The sequence below is a fragment of the Bombus bifarius genome, unplaced genomic scaffold (assembly GCF_011952205.1).
Source record: "Bombus bifarius isolate JDL3187 unplaced genomic scaffold, Bbif_JDL3187 scf7180000009243, whole genome shotgun sequence".
Lineage (NCBI taxonomy): Eukaryota > Metazoa > Arthropoda > Insecta > Hymenoptera > Apidae > Bombus > Bombus bifarius.
The window spans coordinates 5,109,091-5,125,048 of NW_022884989.1; the positions used below are offsets into that span (position 1 = coordinate 5,109,091).

The window sequence follows — 15,958 nt, forward strand, 5'->3', positions numbered from 1 at the left end:
CATATGCATACCGAAGAAAACGATTTGCAATAAAAATGGAGTAAAAAAAAAAGCGAATGATACAGCCCATTCACTCATCGGAGTCACGAGCATTCGATTTTGCCCGCGTCGTCGTGCAATGCTACTCCCACGCCTCGATCTCCTTTACCTGATACTTTCCTGGTAAAAATTCTCGTTCTCTATTGTTCCACCCTAATTAATGTTCGCAACAACAACGCCCCTCGTCACGAGACACGAGCTTCTTTGAGTCACATGCGTCCCTGTTAACTCGCGCTGTCACTTATCCAATATCCGTAAGCAAAAAATGGTCATTGACAATGGCCGGAGTAAGATGAATGGGTTCCTTCGTAGTACGCACATGTGTATATCGTGTACGTGTACAACGATGAAAGGAATTGTTACAAAGCGTATATATGCGTAGGAAACTTTGAAACATTCTTCTAAACGCGTTAGATAGTTTTATATGGATTTTTAAGTAGCGCATATTTTTGATGAACAAATTAAATTTTTATGTTGATGCCCTTGGGTTTCAGAGGCGAAGAATTATGCTACCTAACTATACATATACATTTACGTGTGTTATATAAGTGTCGTGATGGTAATTTTCTATTATATTAGTTATATTTTCTTTAAATGTAAGTAGAATGTATTTGCAACGATTAAATTAAACTTTTTTATATTGATATTTTTGAGTTTCGATGGTATGAAATTAAATGTTATTAAACGTTATTCGATTGTAAATAGTACGATATGTTGTAAAATATTAATGTATGTTAACATCATGTTAAAAGCATTCTAATCTCTTACAGCATAAAGTCGAATATATTTTTAACGCATTAATAAAATTACGTTTTTAGCTAATACAAATTCGGATTCCATCGATGTGAAATTATCAAATGTCGTTTATACATTGATATGTATATTCGATTACGATTTACAAAATATAGTTGATATACAGTAACTTTTTGTTTCCTTTGAATTTAAAGTTAACTTGAAAATTGAACGTAATAAATATTCATACGAAATACAGAAATTCGCGATCGATGGAAAATCGACTTAACGTTACACATATTTTTAATGTTTATTTTTCATCACTATCATTATTCTTTATATATTATTGTTGATAATATTCCTATCTATTTATTACGATATTTTAATATGAAAGTTACGATTCCAATTGACGATTTTAACGTGGAAAATACGTGTGATGTGTATTTAGCAAATATTAAACCAGAGGTTATCGTCATTAATGCAGGAGGGTTTCTCCCTCGTAAACGAGTTCCAATAAATTATATCATCGAGTGGGAGGTTAATGAGAGCGCGTCGAACAATCACGTGACTCGATAATCGAGCTTTTTTTTTTAAATACAAAATGTCGCATCGCGTATCAGGTTAGCAGGCGTCGAGTAGGTGAACTTTACAAATGTAACGCGTCCAGCTTATCGGTAATACATCGCTGTACCTTCTGTTTTCCTGTGTAATTGCAAACTTTACTTTGTTTACAACGATTTGTTGCAATCCTCGTTGCCAAGAGTACAAAACCGCAATTGGTGCAACGGCCAAGCTTCAGCGCCGATAGGCCCATTTTGGTCCTACAATTTTACAAAACATCTTCCCGGTACCAACTCTTGTCATTTTTATAAAATTTGTAAAATTTACAAACGTTTCTGATTAAATAAAGAATCAAATGATATTAAAATCCAAAGATTTGATAAAAAAAATCATCGCTAATATTAACACAGCTAAAACATAGAACGAATTATAAAGAACCACGTTATCGTTGTTATCGTTAACTGCATAACATTTTCAAACATTTATTAGTCGATATAGAAAAAAGGAAAGATTACATTAAAGTTCAAACACCCGACGAGAGATATTCGTTAACAGATTTAATAGATACGGTGGATCACAAGGAATCAGCTAATCGCCGATTTTTTCTAAATGATATAAAATATCAACTATTGCAATACAGATTAAACGTTTAACGGTACGATCTATCGTGTGATTGTGGCGCCGATCAAAATCACGATCAGGCACGTTGTTCAAAGTTTCTAGGTTCCTAATAGTTGCGTGTCTCTTCTGTTCTAACCCATTTCTTTCCATGAATGGCGCTGTTCCCGGTTCTTCCTGCCACCTGCTTCCCGCTATGTGCTTTTATTTGGAGGTGGCTCACCCCTTCGTTCTCCACGTTCGCCACGTCATGATCGAACATTAATTCATTGAAGCGAACGAGAATGAACTCCCGCAATGTTGATACTCCTCTAATATCACGGCAACGTGCACAAGCCACCTCCTTACCGTCATTTAATCTGTTTGGCAAGGCTCGTTCGTTCGCTTTTTAAGATCGAACAAACATTTGGTTGGCATCAGTTTAGAGATTGTCGGAGGCGCGACCGTTTCCACGCCGCTTTTCTTCCAGCCACGTCGGCTGGTGGATATCAGAGAACCTCGACGATGGACAGTTCGGTGCTTACGGTCAGATTATTTTTATCGAAAAAATAAATTTGGATAGATCAAGAGGCGTTAGTTCTTCTTTTGGACAATGTAAGCTTGAGGATCAAATTTGTATAAACTTTTCGGACGAAGTTTTAGAGCTGTTCGTAAATATTTGTTGAGATTACAAAATTAGATGAGGACCTAGCGTTTCTTTCTCTTTAGGGGTTTGCAGTGGAATTCAGATAACGTAGTCTGTAAAATGAGATTCAATGGAGAAATTGACAACAAGGTTTCGAATCTCGAGCGCTCTCCTTTAGAAATATCAAGACGTTCGTTATTACTATCCAAAAATTAACTATTCTATTTCCCGTAAATGCATGAACTTCGTGAAGAATAGTATGCGCTGCAAGTTACAAGTATCCGTTTCTTCAAATAAAGCTTCAGAATTCAGTAGAAGGAAATACGTATTTCATTCTCAATAATCCGCAAACACCCATACAACTTGTAGAAGTGACAACACAGTGATACATACACGAACATAGTCAGCATAGCCGCGACCAAACTACCCACTAAACCCATAAGGTTTCACCGTACGGCACCGCCATAGAAACAGACCACCTGTAGCCATAGAAGTTCAGAAGCCAGCTGCGCGAAACCCCAACGTAGGGAAACACGTCGTACTAGCGGCAACCAGTCAATGACTGTTTCGTGACTCGTTGAATGAATATAACGGGAGCAGCCACCCTCCCAGGAGGGTTGAAAATTACCCCCTGCAACCTCGTGCTATCCTGCTACCAAACCGCCCTTGTTTTCCAATAAATACAAAGTGTGCGACTCGTGCGAACCGCGCGGCGAGACATATTCGTCCGATTTACCACCCTCGAGACGAGGGTGAATCTAGTTCCTGACGTGCCTGCGAGCCATAGAAAACCGATGGACGAGAACGATTATCGAAAATATTGGCCAGACCTTCTGGAAACGATGACAGCCTGCTCCATTTCCGGTCGAGTTTCCATCGAACGTGCGAGAGCGCTCGCGTTCGATTTATCGATTCTCTTCCCGTGGTAGACACCACGGGAAACGGAACCTCTAGGTCTCGTATGCATCCCCGTTCCACGAACCAATCGGGAATTCCTATTCCCGATCGTCGAGCACCCTGTATTTATTGGTTATCGAACTCGTCGATACGCACCCCCGTGCGTTTGATGAACTCTCGATACTTCAAGTTCTCTCAAGATATTTGCCCCGACGTCATTTATCTTACGACGATCGCGTCTTCGACTGGTCGAGGCTGAAACGCGCAGACAATGCGGCCAGATAGGCATTGGATGAGTGATCGTATTTTTTTCTTTATTTTTTTTTCTCTTTTTTTAACAACTTTCTTAGTGAAGCACGAGGAAGACAGAGACGGCGGAACAGGTTACGGACTTGGCTATACGGACTTTACGGCGTGTGTGGTGTTCGAGGTGGTTCCGTACCACTTTTCTTAAATTTTACGTTGTTTCGTGCGTGGCTAATGATATTTTTTCAGTGACAGAATTGGGAATATATCAGGAGTTTTCGTTGAACGAAATTGAAGCTTTTCTGTTAATTTGTGTTTCACGTCTTGGTAAATTTGTCGTGTCATGCCTGGCGTCGTTTTGTGCGTGTGTTTTTAACGCGATAAGGATATCGTATCGAGGATTATACAGAGCAATTGAATGATCTTTAGATTGTTGGAGACATCGAATATTTGTTTGTTGGATTCTAATTGTTTTAATATTGAGATATCCTTATTGGAGGATCATTACTCCTATTAATGGTCCTGTAACCCTGTTCGAAAGGTAATGCCATCGGCAAACCTCCTTGTCGTATTAGTTTCCGATAATCCTCGTTTTCTTCTCGTCCATCTGCCAATGGATTCCTAGGTGTTTGATAATTGGGTGAATTTCTTAATCATTTCGAATAAAATAAAGTATAAGCTTTCCCAAATGCTCTGTGCAATGTTAAACGCGTTGTTAAACGACTTAAAAATGTACCAAAAATTAATAAATGTAATAAATAATCGTTAAAAGTTTCGTTGCGACGGAACATTTTCGTAATTCCGAAAACTACCACGATCTTTCTCAAGTGCCAATGCAAAAGCCGAAAATTTACACGTATACGTTCTCTCGAAAACTTGAAAAGCTTTAGAAATTCATCTGGAGCCACGTGTATCCTACCACAGTTACTTTATCACCGAACACCGATAAACAAACGTCGAATAGGTACTCTCTTGCAATACGCGCACTCCCAGAACTCCGATCAAACACCGACTCGTCAAAAAATTATACTGAAATATCTTAAACCCGTTGTGATCTCAAATTTTTACATCGCGATCTTGTTTCCACCAATAAGAAGATTTTTAACGTTTTAAGAAAATATTTCGCGCGAAATTGAAACAGGAAAATGACAAGTATCGATAAAAAGACGCTTGTTCCGTATTTCGCCCAAACTCGACGTACCTTCTTCGATAATTAAAAAAAATGACAAAGGGTCGAAATTTAGCGAAAGAACAGGGTCAAAAATCTTGCAAAACCCACCTATCGGAGGGAATAAACAAAATCAACAACAAAATCATGCAAGATCCATCGTCCATGTTTACGCAAACCACAAGCATGGCGCTGCCGCGTCGACGAGCAGAAGCTCTCCCCGACTACAGGGTGGTTTTATCCCCCTTCGACGTGGCGCATGGCATCCGAGGTCCCCTTCCAGTAGCTCTAGAGGTGGAGATGACCTCCATCGACGGATGTTCGCCTGGCAGGGTGGCGGGCAACGGCGACGCTTCGTCCCTCGAAAGGAGCCGATAAAAACCTCCGGAACATCTTTTTCTCCGACCGACTTTCGACGGACGAACGCCTGGAGACAGGCGAGGGACCTTGAACAGAAGGATTGGCCACTTAAGCAACCGGCCATCTCACTACGGCCAGGATCGTATGGTGAACGAGAGGATTCGCGTAGTGGGGTGTCACGGATCGGCCGCCCCGATTTATGAAGTCTTTTTACGCGCGTCTCCTTCTTCGTTTTTCCTTCGACCTTTTTTTTCGTGTTCCCTTCGACGCCGCGAACGTGTGCACGCACACCAATCCCGGGTTATCGATCTCTGCCGATGATGGCTGACAGCGCCACCGCCAGCCACCCCCGTCGCGCGCATATTTCCACGTGCTTTATATCCGCCACCAACTCACCGCAACGCAGTGTTTATCACGACTGACGCGTTCACGGCTCTTTCACATATTGTAATTATTTCTGTCCACCTGTTTCACGCTCTTTAATTTAATCGGATAATTATGAGTTTGGCAATGAGAGTGGTTAGATGTACATGATAGCGAGCTAAAGGATGATTGAGCAGGGGAATGAGCGTTTGATCGGTTGTTTCTGGCTTTAGTTTCAGACTATGTACATATCGTAATCGGTAATGTTGGACGATGGACGATACAGAGCAACATTTCCCTTGGCCCTGAACCGTTTCGCTTATTATCTTTTCAGCTGTGCGTTGTATAGCACGTAGCGCGCGCATGAGGCTGCGGGTACAGCGGATGTACGTTCTGACGAACTGCTGCGATGAATAAAACATCTGAAAACTGAGAATATACGAAAGATGTTGAGTATATTTATAGACTCGATTATATCGACATCGAAGTAGCGGGACAAGCAAATGATGTACGAAAGAATCGGAAAAGGATGTTATTTTTTAAGTTATAAAGAATTTTATTTCACAGGAGGCTAACTCATAGTTCATGTTTCTAACTCTGAAAATTGAGTAGACGAAGAAATTGACACAAGATACGAATAGGGTATGGATTACATCTTTTACTTGAGAGTGGCGAATATGAACAGTTGCAAATACTATCTTCGAAATTTACGTTAGAACGTAGTATTTTAAGTATGTTATCTTCTTGCAACAAACTCGTACGAGGCTTCAAATGCTTCGTAAAGGAATAAATAGTCCGGAACAGATGTCCAAGTTAATTAAACGGTTACAGAATCTGGCGTTTTCTTTTCCATGGTCGTTAAATCTTTCAGTCTTCCTATAACGATACGTAATTTTACTTACTCGTTTCTTAAAAGGTTTAATGCAACAGCGTAAGGAAATAACGTGTACCAAATGCAATTGTTATTCCGTAGATTCCGATTACCTGAATAAAAAAGAGGAATTTATGAAAATCGGTCGTTCGTTTCTTAAGAATTTAACGTTGAAAAGTAGAACCGATCGATTCAGTTCTCGGAAGGTTCGTACGAAGAAGAATTCTTCCGAGAAATAGACCGAGAATCGAGGGAGTAGTTTGAGGACCGAAGAAATAAAAGATTAGAGGATCCGAGTAGAAAAACAACCCTCGTGAGAGTGAGCCTCATTCTACTCCTGTTCTCCTGTTGTAAAAAGCCTCGAGCCATCCCAAATTGGTGCCTGTTTGACCGTGAAGTCGATATACATACGTCCCTGCTATGGTCGAACAAAGAGGAATACTGGGAATTTTTTATGTCGACACTTTCTCGAACGCATAGATCGCTGATCCAACATTCCTCCTTTCGTCTGTCAACGAGCTTGTGAATCTGATAAGACAACACGACAAACAACAACGATAGAGGTAGAGATGTCGTTTCCTCGAAGAAAAACGATCAAACAAAACTCGATGACAGCTTCTCCGTTTGTCTCGAGCGAAGGAGAAACGAACACGAGGAGGCCGCTGAGCGAATGATTCGATAGAGGTAGCATACACGAAACTCGGAACAAGAAGTCAGAGGATACAAGAAAAGTGGTCCGTGTTAAATCACGAAATGTTGAGCTTTTGTATTACGAATACGTAGAAACTGAAGATCATCTCGACGGCCTTCCAGATGTAATGAAAGAAATCGCGCATGTTAAATGGCGTTTCGAGTTGCTAGATTATCAAGATAATTTACTTTAAGTGAATGAAAGTTAACGATTGTTTCTGTTAGTTATATTTTTTTTTATTAATTGCATCGTTATTGCTTCTGGAGAATTAATTTCTAACAAAGTTGAAATTAATTAACAGGAAATTTGATACTAAATATTTGCGTGATTTAATAATGTAGAGATCTACTGAATATTTTGGCTCTTAGAACAGTGTGAAGAAAATGGGAAACACGTTTAATCGCTTGGTTGAGATTCTTTGTTAATTTCACAGCAATTAAGTATCTCGTAAGGGTTAATTTTTTGTAAGTTCTGGGATAAGATCTGTTAATATGGATCTGTCTATTTTAGTATTTTTGATGCAGATCGACGTAAAGGAATTTTACAAGAAGTAGTTAGCTTTTCTTGAAGCTGCGTCACAAAATACTTAAGTTTTCAACGGACAGAATCACAGAAATCGTCGATCGCTTCTGTCATACGTTCTGCAAAGAAATGGAAAATGGGATACCAAATATTTTTGTGAATAAAAATTTGTTAACACGGATGTTTATTCGTGTCGATACTTACAATACTCCATATTGACACAGAGAATTTTATTTCTTCGTTTTACGTAATTTCCTTTTCTGCATTCTAGAAAATGTGATGACAAACTGCATAGTTTGTCTCGTATATAAACTTTACTAACAATGCGCGAATTATAAAATACAATTATTCCGGAATATAATATTAAATTGATACGAAGTAACGTGGTCCGTATAAAAATTGGTAGAAACTCGATCGCGACTTGAGTATTTACAAACTTAAAATGAACGGTGGAAGTACAACGATAAGAATAAGTCGCCTGTATGTAGGCGTAGATATAGATAGATATGAAGCTTGAATTACTATAACTGTCGGCGTACCTCTTTAACTAAAATGCTACCCTATTACGATGGAAACACGAAAGTGAGTGACGAACAAATACGAAACATCGACCTAAACAGTCTCTACTGACACGGAAAGGAAAACGCATTTTTTGTTGTATTTCCCGTTTTCTAATGTTCGGTTTATTTATACCAGTAATTGCATCAGTTAGTACAGTTAGCATTAATAAGTTTGCGTACAGTTATTCCTTCAATAAGAAAATGGCTTCCATTGATGATACTTGCGACTACGAGACTTATTAAACAACACTCGTTAATTCTCCGTATAAATTGATCGTATAGTATGAAATATCAAATCGATAGTTCAATATTAAAATATCTTTTTTTTTAAAGATAGAATATTTAATCTTCCATTCGTACAATTTTATACAATATATGGCGGTATAAGTGGCCGTAAAATATTTCTGTTAAAAGCTAAGTTAGTACTTCGCAATAACGTACATAAGGGTAAGGAGAAATGTGTGCTTATTTGCAATTAAAAAGTAAGTTGGTCGGATCTACCCTCTGTACCATATACTACCCGAATATATCACACAGTTTGCCAACATTCATCCACCATTGTAAACGTTCATTTTCTATATTCTTACTATGAACACACATATATAACACTTTGCATCCACGTTTATAGAATATCTAGAACATCATCAGCTTAAGGTACTTGTCAATAAATATCTACGTAGTAGACAACTTAAAAGCACAAAATAATTAGGCTTAACCGAACAACATAAATAACTTCTAAATAATAACTTCTATTAAATAAAACTTATTTAAAGACAGATTTCTTGAAGAGATATACTCGATAAAAATCATACGAGTCATTAGAAAGACAAAAGTTCCACCGTGAAGAAGATAAAACTTCGTTGTCCATTTAATAGTAATTCGATATACCTAAAAAAATTTGTAAAATTATTTGATTATACTTCTTTAAGGAGACGTACTTGATAAAATTTGTGTTGTTAATTAAAAAAGAATCGAGGTTGGTTCATTGAACAGTTAAAAATTCGTCTATTTCATTGTAATTGACCGTTTTCACTGTGTGAAAACATTACTCGGAAGGAAATTGGAGGGAGAAAGAAGAAGAAGAAGTGGCATAGCTCGAGCAATCAAATTGGTCCAGAGATTGTGTAAGATGAAATAAATACCTGCTGTCTCTGCATGACAGCCGGATTAAGAGATGTTGAAGATCATCTCGGGAAACGATTCGCTGTAGTAGCATCTCGATCATCTGTTCTCGCAGACTCGAGGTCATTCGATTGCTCCACGTCCCTCGATAAAATCGAATGACTCTTGCGATGAGAATCGGCGCGCAAATTTAAGTCTCTAAACTGCGTTCCTTCTCGTTCGTCTCTCTACATTCCTAGGAAACTACAGGAGCCTTGTAAAATAAAATGTAATATACATTGACAAATGGTAATATATTAATTATTATTCGAAAGAAGCGAAACTTGCCTAATTTTTCAAATAATTATATTTTCAGTGATAAAATGTCGATGTCTTAGAAACTGTAGATCTTAACGAGGTTTCCATATTATATATTTTAATCTAATTGGTAATATTACTTTTAACCGAATAATTCGATGAATAAATAAACGAAAATCTTTTTAGATCTCTGTGTAATCATTGATCATTTCTTTAATATCACACACAACGTTAACACTTCTACGTTAACTATTGATAAATGTCTACGAAATAAGTAACTTACAGATGTAAAATAATTAAATGTATAATAAACGTACGTAACTGAACAAACCTATAAGTCTAAAATAATTAGATTATCTATAACCTTAAAAAATTACCATGTAAATATCAAGATACACCAAGCTTTCTAGTTTCTCGTTCCTAATCAAATAATACAAAATTGCTGTGCAATAAAATCTATTATCTCTTATACTTACGCGTATATACATATATATAATGTAGTATATGTATACACAAATAGTTAAATAACTCTCGTAAAATAATATGTCGAAGATATTCTTCGTAAGAATCGTAACCGATTCTCGCTTCACGCGTTCTTCGTCAATCAATGACTCGTGACGCGCGATTGTGAATGAGATAGTAAATCATGTACTTTACGCCTTACGCTACGCTACGAACGCGCGTACGCGTCTATGTGGCGTATGGTGTAACTTGAACATTCTAATTCCTCGCTTTTCTCTGCTCCTGATACAAGCGAAGCACAAAAGCGAGTAGTGGTATTCGCTTAAATCGAATATCTCGAGTACCCGGCTACTCTCGAGATAGTTCTCGAGATAATATAATTATAGGGTATTGCCTACAATTCTATCATAACCACTACCTTATAAATAGACCGAGTAAAAACAAAAATGGGTATTACCCGAGACACGTCGAGTAACAATGAACGTTTATCTATTAATTACAATGCATGTTACTTTCTCTGATGGACATTTGTCTCTACTCTACTAACTTTCCGAATAACAAAATTTCTTATGTCCTACTCGACAGAGAAAATTCGATGCATCGCAAGAAACGCAATTTCTCTGTCCACGGTTCTCTGTCCACTTTTTAAAATCGAAATCATTATTCGCAGATAAAATGTGTTAGCATCAAAGATAATTTTACCGTAGAATTTAATATCTTTAACAGTGTCACCTTTTTCGACCTTTAAATTTCTGACATCTCGAAGAATATTTAAACACCTATCCCTCTAGGACTCTCGTGTTTCGTGACGATCTCTATGCAATTTTTGTATATACTACGTAAGATTTGGGCCTGATACAGACGAGCGATTTGCGACAAATCGCGACAGCGGCAACGGATTGGAAGGACGAGGAAATACATGCGTATGCATGCTTCGTTCGTGAAACAGATGAACTTTATTTCTCTGTTCTTCCAACGTGTCGTACGCGTAAAATATCGCTCGTCCGCACCGCGCCTTAGCCAAACGCTTGGTTCGCAGACGAACGGACGCACGTTTCTGCTAAAACATGGGAGCCTGATAACTACAGAACAGGAATACGAGTGGTGAACCAATAGCCAAGAACGAGGCGAGACGAGAAGAACGCAGAATGGTGCTCAGTGAATGGAAAGTAGGAAAGTGTAGTTTGATAACGTGGTCTGGGGACGTTTAAACGTGTTGGTGAGACTTCGCTGGATTTAATAGCGAGTTTAAAGCTGTGTTGAAGCGGCACGATTCGAAGCACGAAAGCGGGGATCGTTCAATGGAAAGATTCATCTGAATTTTTGTTTATCTTCTGTTTGATCTCTTAGCTATCTTTTACCGCTATTTGTCATTCTTCTCGCGTTAAGCAATATATGCACCTAATGAATACACAAATAGAAAATAATTTAACGAAACTTGAAATGATAAACAAGGAAACAGAAATGTTAATGAATGTAAATTGTTCAGTAAAATATTGTATTTTATGGTGTCTTAATCAAATTACACTTGTTATTATCGTATCTGTGGCTTTCGTTATATCGAATATATCGAGCGAATAATACTTATCTGTGTATATATACACATACATCAAAGCATTCATAGCACGACATTTTTATACATCTTCTTCCAATAGTCGTGGCTATCTTTCATTAGATCTTTCTCCATTTTTAATTCTTGATTAATGTTAAGATAATTATCGTCGCTTCCCATTGGTTCCCAGTTCACCGTGACATCTCCATCTAATACTGACGTTGGATTTCTGAAGATTAACGTATAACACATATGATCGATAATTGGTAAAACATAATTGAATTAAAAATATGAATGTAGTTACGAACCTATCTTTTGCAAAATTCGTCCATAATTTGGTCATAATATTTGTCATTTTCTCTGCTGACGAACCTGGTTCTGGTAAATTCTTAAAAAAATTGGAATAGAACAGATAGCCTAAATCATCGCCATGTGCAACACCTGCATTTAATAATAATAAATTATTAATAAATGAATAGTAATGAAATTATAAATAAATAATTATTAAGTTAATTAATTAGTAGATAGATCGTTAATCGTAAATATTTTGAAAGAAGATAGAGATATCTGAGTTTTTTAATTTTTCTATGATTTCAATAGGAAAGATAATTTACCGTCGCTAACACCGAAGATGCTTTTCATCAAACCAGTTGGTGCTTCGTAGGAAAATAAGTATTCATAGATGGGAGCCGAAATTCGATTTTTCATGATATCGAGGGATAACAATATTCCAGCGTCAAAGTAAATGTCACTCATCATCTGCAAAATATACGCAATTTTAGAAAATAATAACTAAAAAACGATTTCGTTTGAGAAATCTGTAATTACTTTGGTGTATTCGTTCAAGTTCTCCTTTGACACTTTCTTGTCGCCAAAGTAAAATTGCTTTATGCAGTCTCCAGCTTTTTCCTTTTCATTCGTATCGGTGATATTCAAATCTTCGGGTAGAAATTTCTCTGCTTCGGTGTTCAATACCTCGATACCATCTATCATTACTAAAAAATTCAAATAATATTTGTGACTGAACTGTGAATTTTTAGATTACTTGCTTTAATGACGAAGAAATGCACCGCATTTGAATGCGCTTGTACAGAATTAGAAAATGCAACAGTGTAGAAAATTTTTCTGCATTCATGGGAAATTTAAAGATGCAAAAATGCATAGAATTTTGATTCACTTATGTGGCAATTTAATTTTAGATATAAAATATCTAAAGTAGAATATTTATTATAATGCCTAATCGCATTGATAATTATGTATTTATATAAAAATATGAATTTTTGTAATAAATACCTGCACTCTGTTTACGAGTTTGAAATGTTGGAAAGACGCAAATGTATTTCTTAAATAACTTTTATCAAGATGTGTAATTTATACTGGATATGAATTGAGAAATGAATATCACATACGTTGCGCCATAAATGCACATTCATCGGCGACAATTCCGGATATTACAGGCACGTTCGCTATCCTTCCGTATTTTAATAGGGACCAAGGATCAGTTGGAAGGAACACGTCCTGTCCCAGGTCAACTTCGACAGATGGGATGAAGGCTTGCGAGTGTCCAGATAGGGTATTCTATAATTCCATAAAAATCAAATACTTTTTACTTCTATCTGAGTCTCTTTCCTCTCGATGTCAAGAAAAAAAATCGTGATAATAATTCAAAATCAAATTAATCCATTTAATTCAAAGATTGATGGACAATTCAATATTAATTTATACAATCTAATCCAAAGTCTAATTTCTATTTCTCTCTCTTTTTTTTACTTTTAAATGCAGGAAATATGATCGTTCGAGGAATTATTCAATTATAAAAAAATAGAAGGATAGAAAGTAAAATAAAGATCACAATATTTTTATTAATCGGATACCTGATCTTTCATTATTTCGCTGCTGGCTGCGATGATATCTTTAACGTGAAAGTCGCTTAATTTGCTAACTAGTTCTGCAGAATCTGTCGTATGTATACCAAGGGCATCTCCCAACATGAAGGCCTGTTCTCTTGGATTATAAGTTATCGCCCATGGATTGAGAATTGATCCACTCTGTTGTATAACCCCACTGAATAAACCTACGATGTTACAAAATATTTAAAATTACTAAATGACGCCTAACTTGCGCCTCTAAAAAGTTACCTGCTCAGAAAAGAAACTTTCAAAAATGTTTCAATTGTATGTTGTAAATATACCGTATATGTTTCTAAGTATGCGAAATAGGAATTTTCACTACCTTCAGACATGGGAGATAGCATGTGATACTGAACAGAAGCTGCACCAGAGCTATCGCCGAAAATAGTAACTCTATTCGGACAACCACCGAAGAAATGTATGTTATCCTTCACCCATTTCAACGCCATAACTTGATCCTTCAACCCGGCATTTCCAGGAGCGTTTTTATCTGCCGTGTTCAAAAATCCTACAATAAATGGCAATTACATATTAAATATCTTCTTCAATTAAAATACAACAGATTTATCGTAAGCAAAAATTTTTAAAAGCTACCGTTCGTTTTAATAAAGTTCATTACACTTACCAAGCGCTCCGTGTCTAAAATTAATGGTAACAAGCACAACATCGTTCTCGACCAGAAAATCTGGTCCAAACAAAGCATCGTCTCCCATGCCACCGTTCCAGCCACCGGGATGAATCCATACCATAACAGCTTTGCGAGCTTCCTTGTCCAAAACTGGGGTATAAACGTTGAGAAAAAGACAATCCTCCTCACCGATTAGACCCTTTTTAACTATACAATAAAATGGACACGGGGAACGATGCCTGGTTGCGTCGTATACTCCTTCCCATGGATCGGCCGCTTCTGGTAACTAAAATTTGTAAAAATATTTAACAAACAATCGAGTTTTAGGCACAGATATCTTATAAATTGTAAAAGCCTCGTTATGCAAATATTTTAAAAATTCTATAGTTATATAAATACTGTTACAACCATACATGGAACATTTAGCTACTTATTCTTATAAATCCTATTAAATTTTGTACAATAACATCAAAGTGGATATCAAGAAATGAAATTTTATTTCACAGATTAGAAACGATTTTATAAAATTGCAAATATTCAAGACAAATTGGATATTGGATAAACTGGATATTAATATTTATTGGATATTGGATATTGGATAATCGGATAAACTGGATATCCTCAGGTGTAGTAAAATCTATTGCAAGACAAGAAATTGAATATGTTCCTACGTATTATCTCTACTTACCCGAAACTTTTGCGCTCCAACATTCGGTTTCGCATAGGGAATACCCTTAAAACTATAATACGGCTTGTTGTGCAGAATAGTTTCGGTTTTCAATCCCTTCAAGATCCCTTGAGGAATTTCCAGTTGCACATCCTGGTCGGCACAAACCCAAACAACCACGAATCCACAAAACACGAACTTGGACAGCCACATTTCTAACTTCTGGCCAGGCTCGGACTTAGAACGTCGCTTATATACCTAGAGTGGATAATTGTGCGGAGAATACCAGGTATCCTCTAAAAGGACAGAAAACACGGAAAAATGAATTACATAAACAACGTGGAAACGTGATCGTGATCGAGGATGAACGAGTTTTCGCGATTCCACACAGGACAGATTTTTCCCTTGTTTATCGATCATAATAATAGCAACGACGATGATTTTTCGGATAGCTAAGTATCGGATATCCTGAATTTATCCTAATCGCTGACAAGTCATCGTCCATTGTATCCAAGCGAAAAAACTTCCGGAATTATCGTGGAAAACGAACGAGTCTGTATATCGGCTAAATGTATGTTTTCAACTGAATTGTCATTATATTATGCAGAATTTCGCAATTAGACACGCTCGCGTAGCCAGGCTTTAGAAGGTATCGTGAGGAGGGATGTTAGCGAAAATTATATAATATTTCAGATCTTCTCTGACAACCTAACAAATCATTTTCTCATTATAATTGCTTAATTTCTTAATGTTTGGTAATTTACTTTTAAATGGTCTACTAATTGATTGTAAGTATACAATTGTGTCGAGCATTATATGTAGTCGATTATTAGCAACTCTCAGTCAGTTAAAATCATAAATTGGGTTTTGTGATTTATAGAGAAGATTCGGTATGTTATTAAAATGTTAATGTTTGATTAAAAGTTGCTAAACTACCTTTCATGAAGCAAAAATCATTTTAATCATTTCTTCATTTTTAATAATATTTGAGGACCACAGAAGTAAAACGCTATAAATTACATTTTTGTTTTTCACATGAGAACGATTTTAAAATCCAATATTCTGTC

At 36.8% G+C, this 15,958-nt stretch overlaps 2 protein-coding genes across 5 annotated transcripts in view; one reads left to right on the forward strand and one right to left on the reverse strand.

The window, feature by feature from the left end:
• LOC117214700 (xaa-Pro aminopeptidase 1-like) overlaps window positions 1-15,958 on the forward strand; it is a 46,111-nt gene that overhangs the window by 20,470 nt on the left and 9,683 nt on the right. The gene's annotated exons all lie outside the window — the stretch shown is intronic.
• LOC117214701 (esterase FE4-like) lies at window positions 11,621-15,129 on the reverse strand. Its single transcript, XM_033460946.1, has 9 exons — window positions 14,913-15,129; window positions 14,222-14,510; window positions 13,919-14,104; window positions 13,561-13,760; window positions 13,096-13,264; window positions 12,515-12,681; window positions 12,301-12,445; window positions 11,995-12,127; window positions 11,621-11,915 (listed from the first exon to the last, which is right to left on the reverse strand). Exons 1-9 carry the CDS (start codon window positions 15,102-15,104, stop codon window positions 11,753-11,755), a joined length of 1,644 nt encoding a protein of 547 aa, XP_033316837.1. The 5' UTR covers window positions 15,105-15,129; the 3' UTR covers window positions 11,621-11,752.

What these genes read in the sequence shown, in the direction of transcription:
- LOC117214701 (XM_033460946.1), bottom strand. Translation starts at nt 15,104, where the DNA reads ATGTGGCTGTCCAAGTTCGTGTTTTGTGGATTCGTGGTTGTTTGGGTT. An exon ending in TTGGAGCGCAAAAGTTTCGG is followed by an intron (nt 14,511 to 14,912) that starts GTAAGTAGAGAT and finishes TACAAATTTTAG; the next exon opens with TTACCAGAAGCGGCCGATCC. An exon ending in ACTTGAACGAATACACCAAA is followed by an intron (nt 12,446 to 12,514) that starts GTAATTACAGAT and finishes TATATTTTGCAG; the next exon opens with ATGATGAGTGACATTTACTT.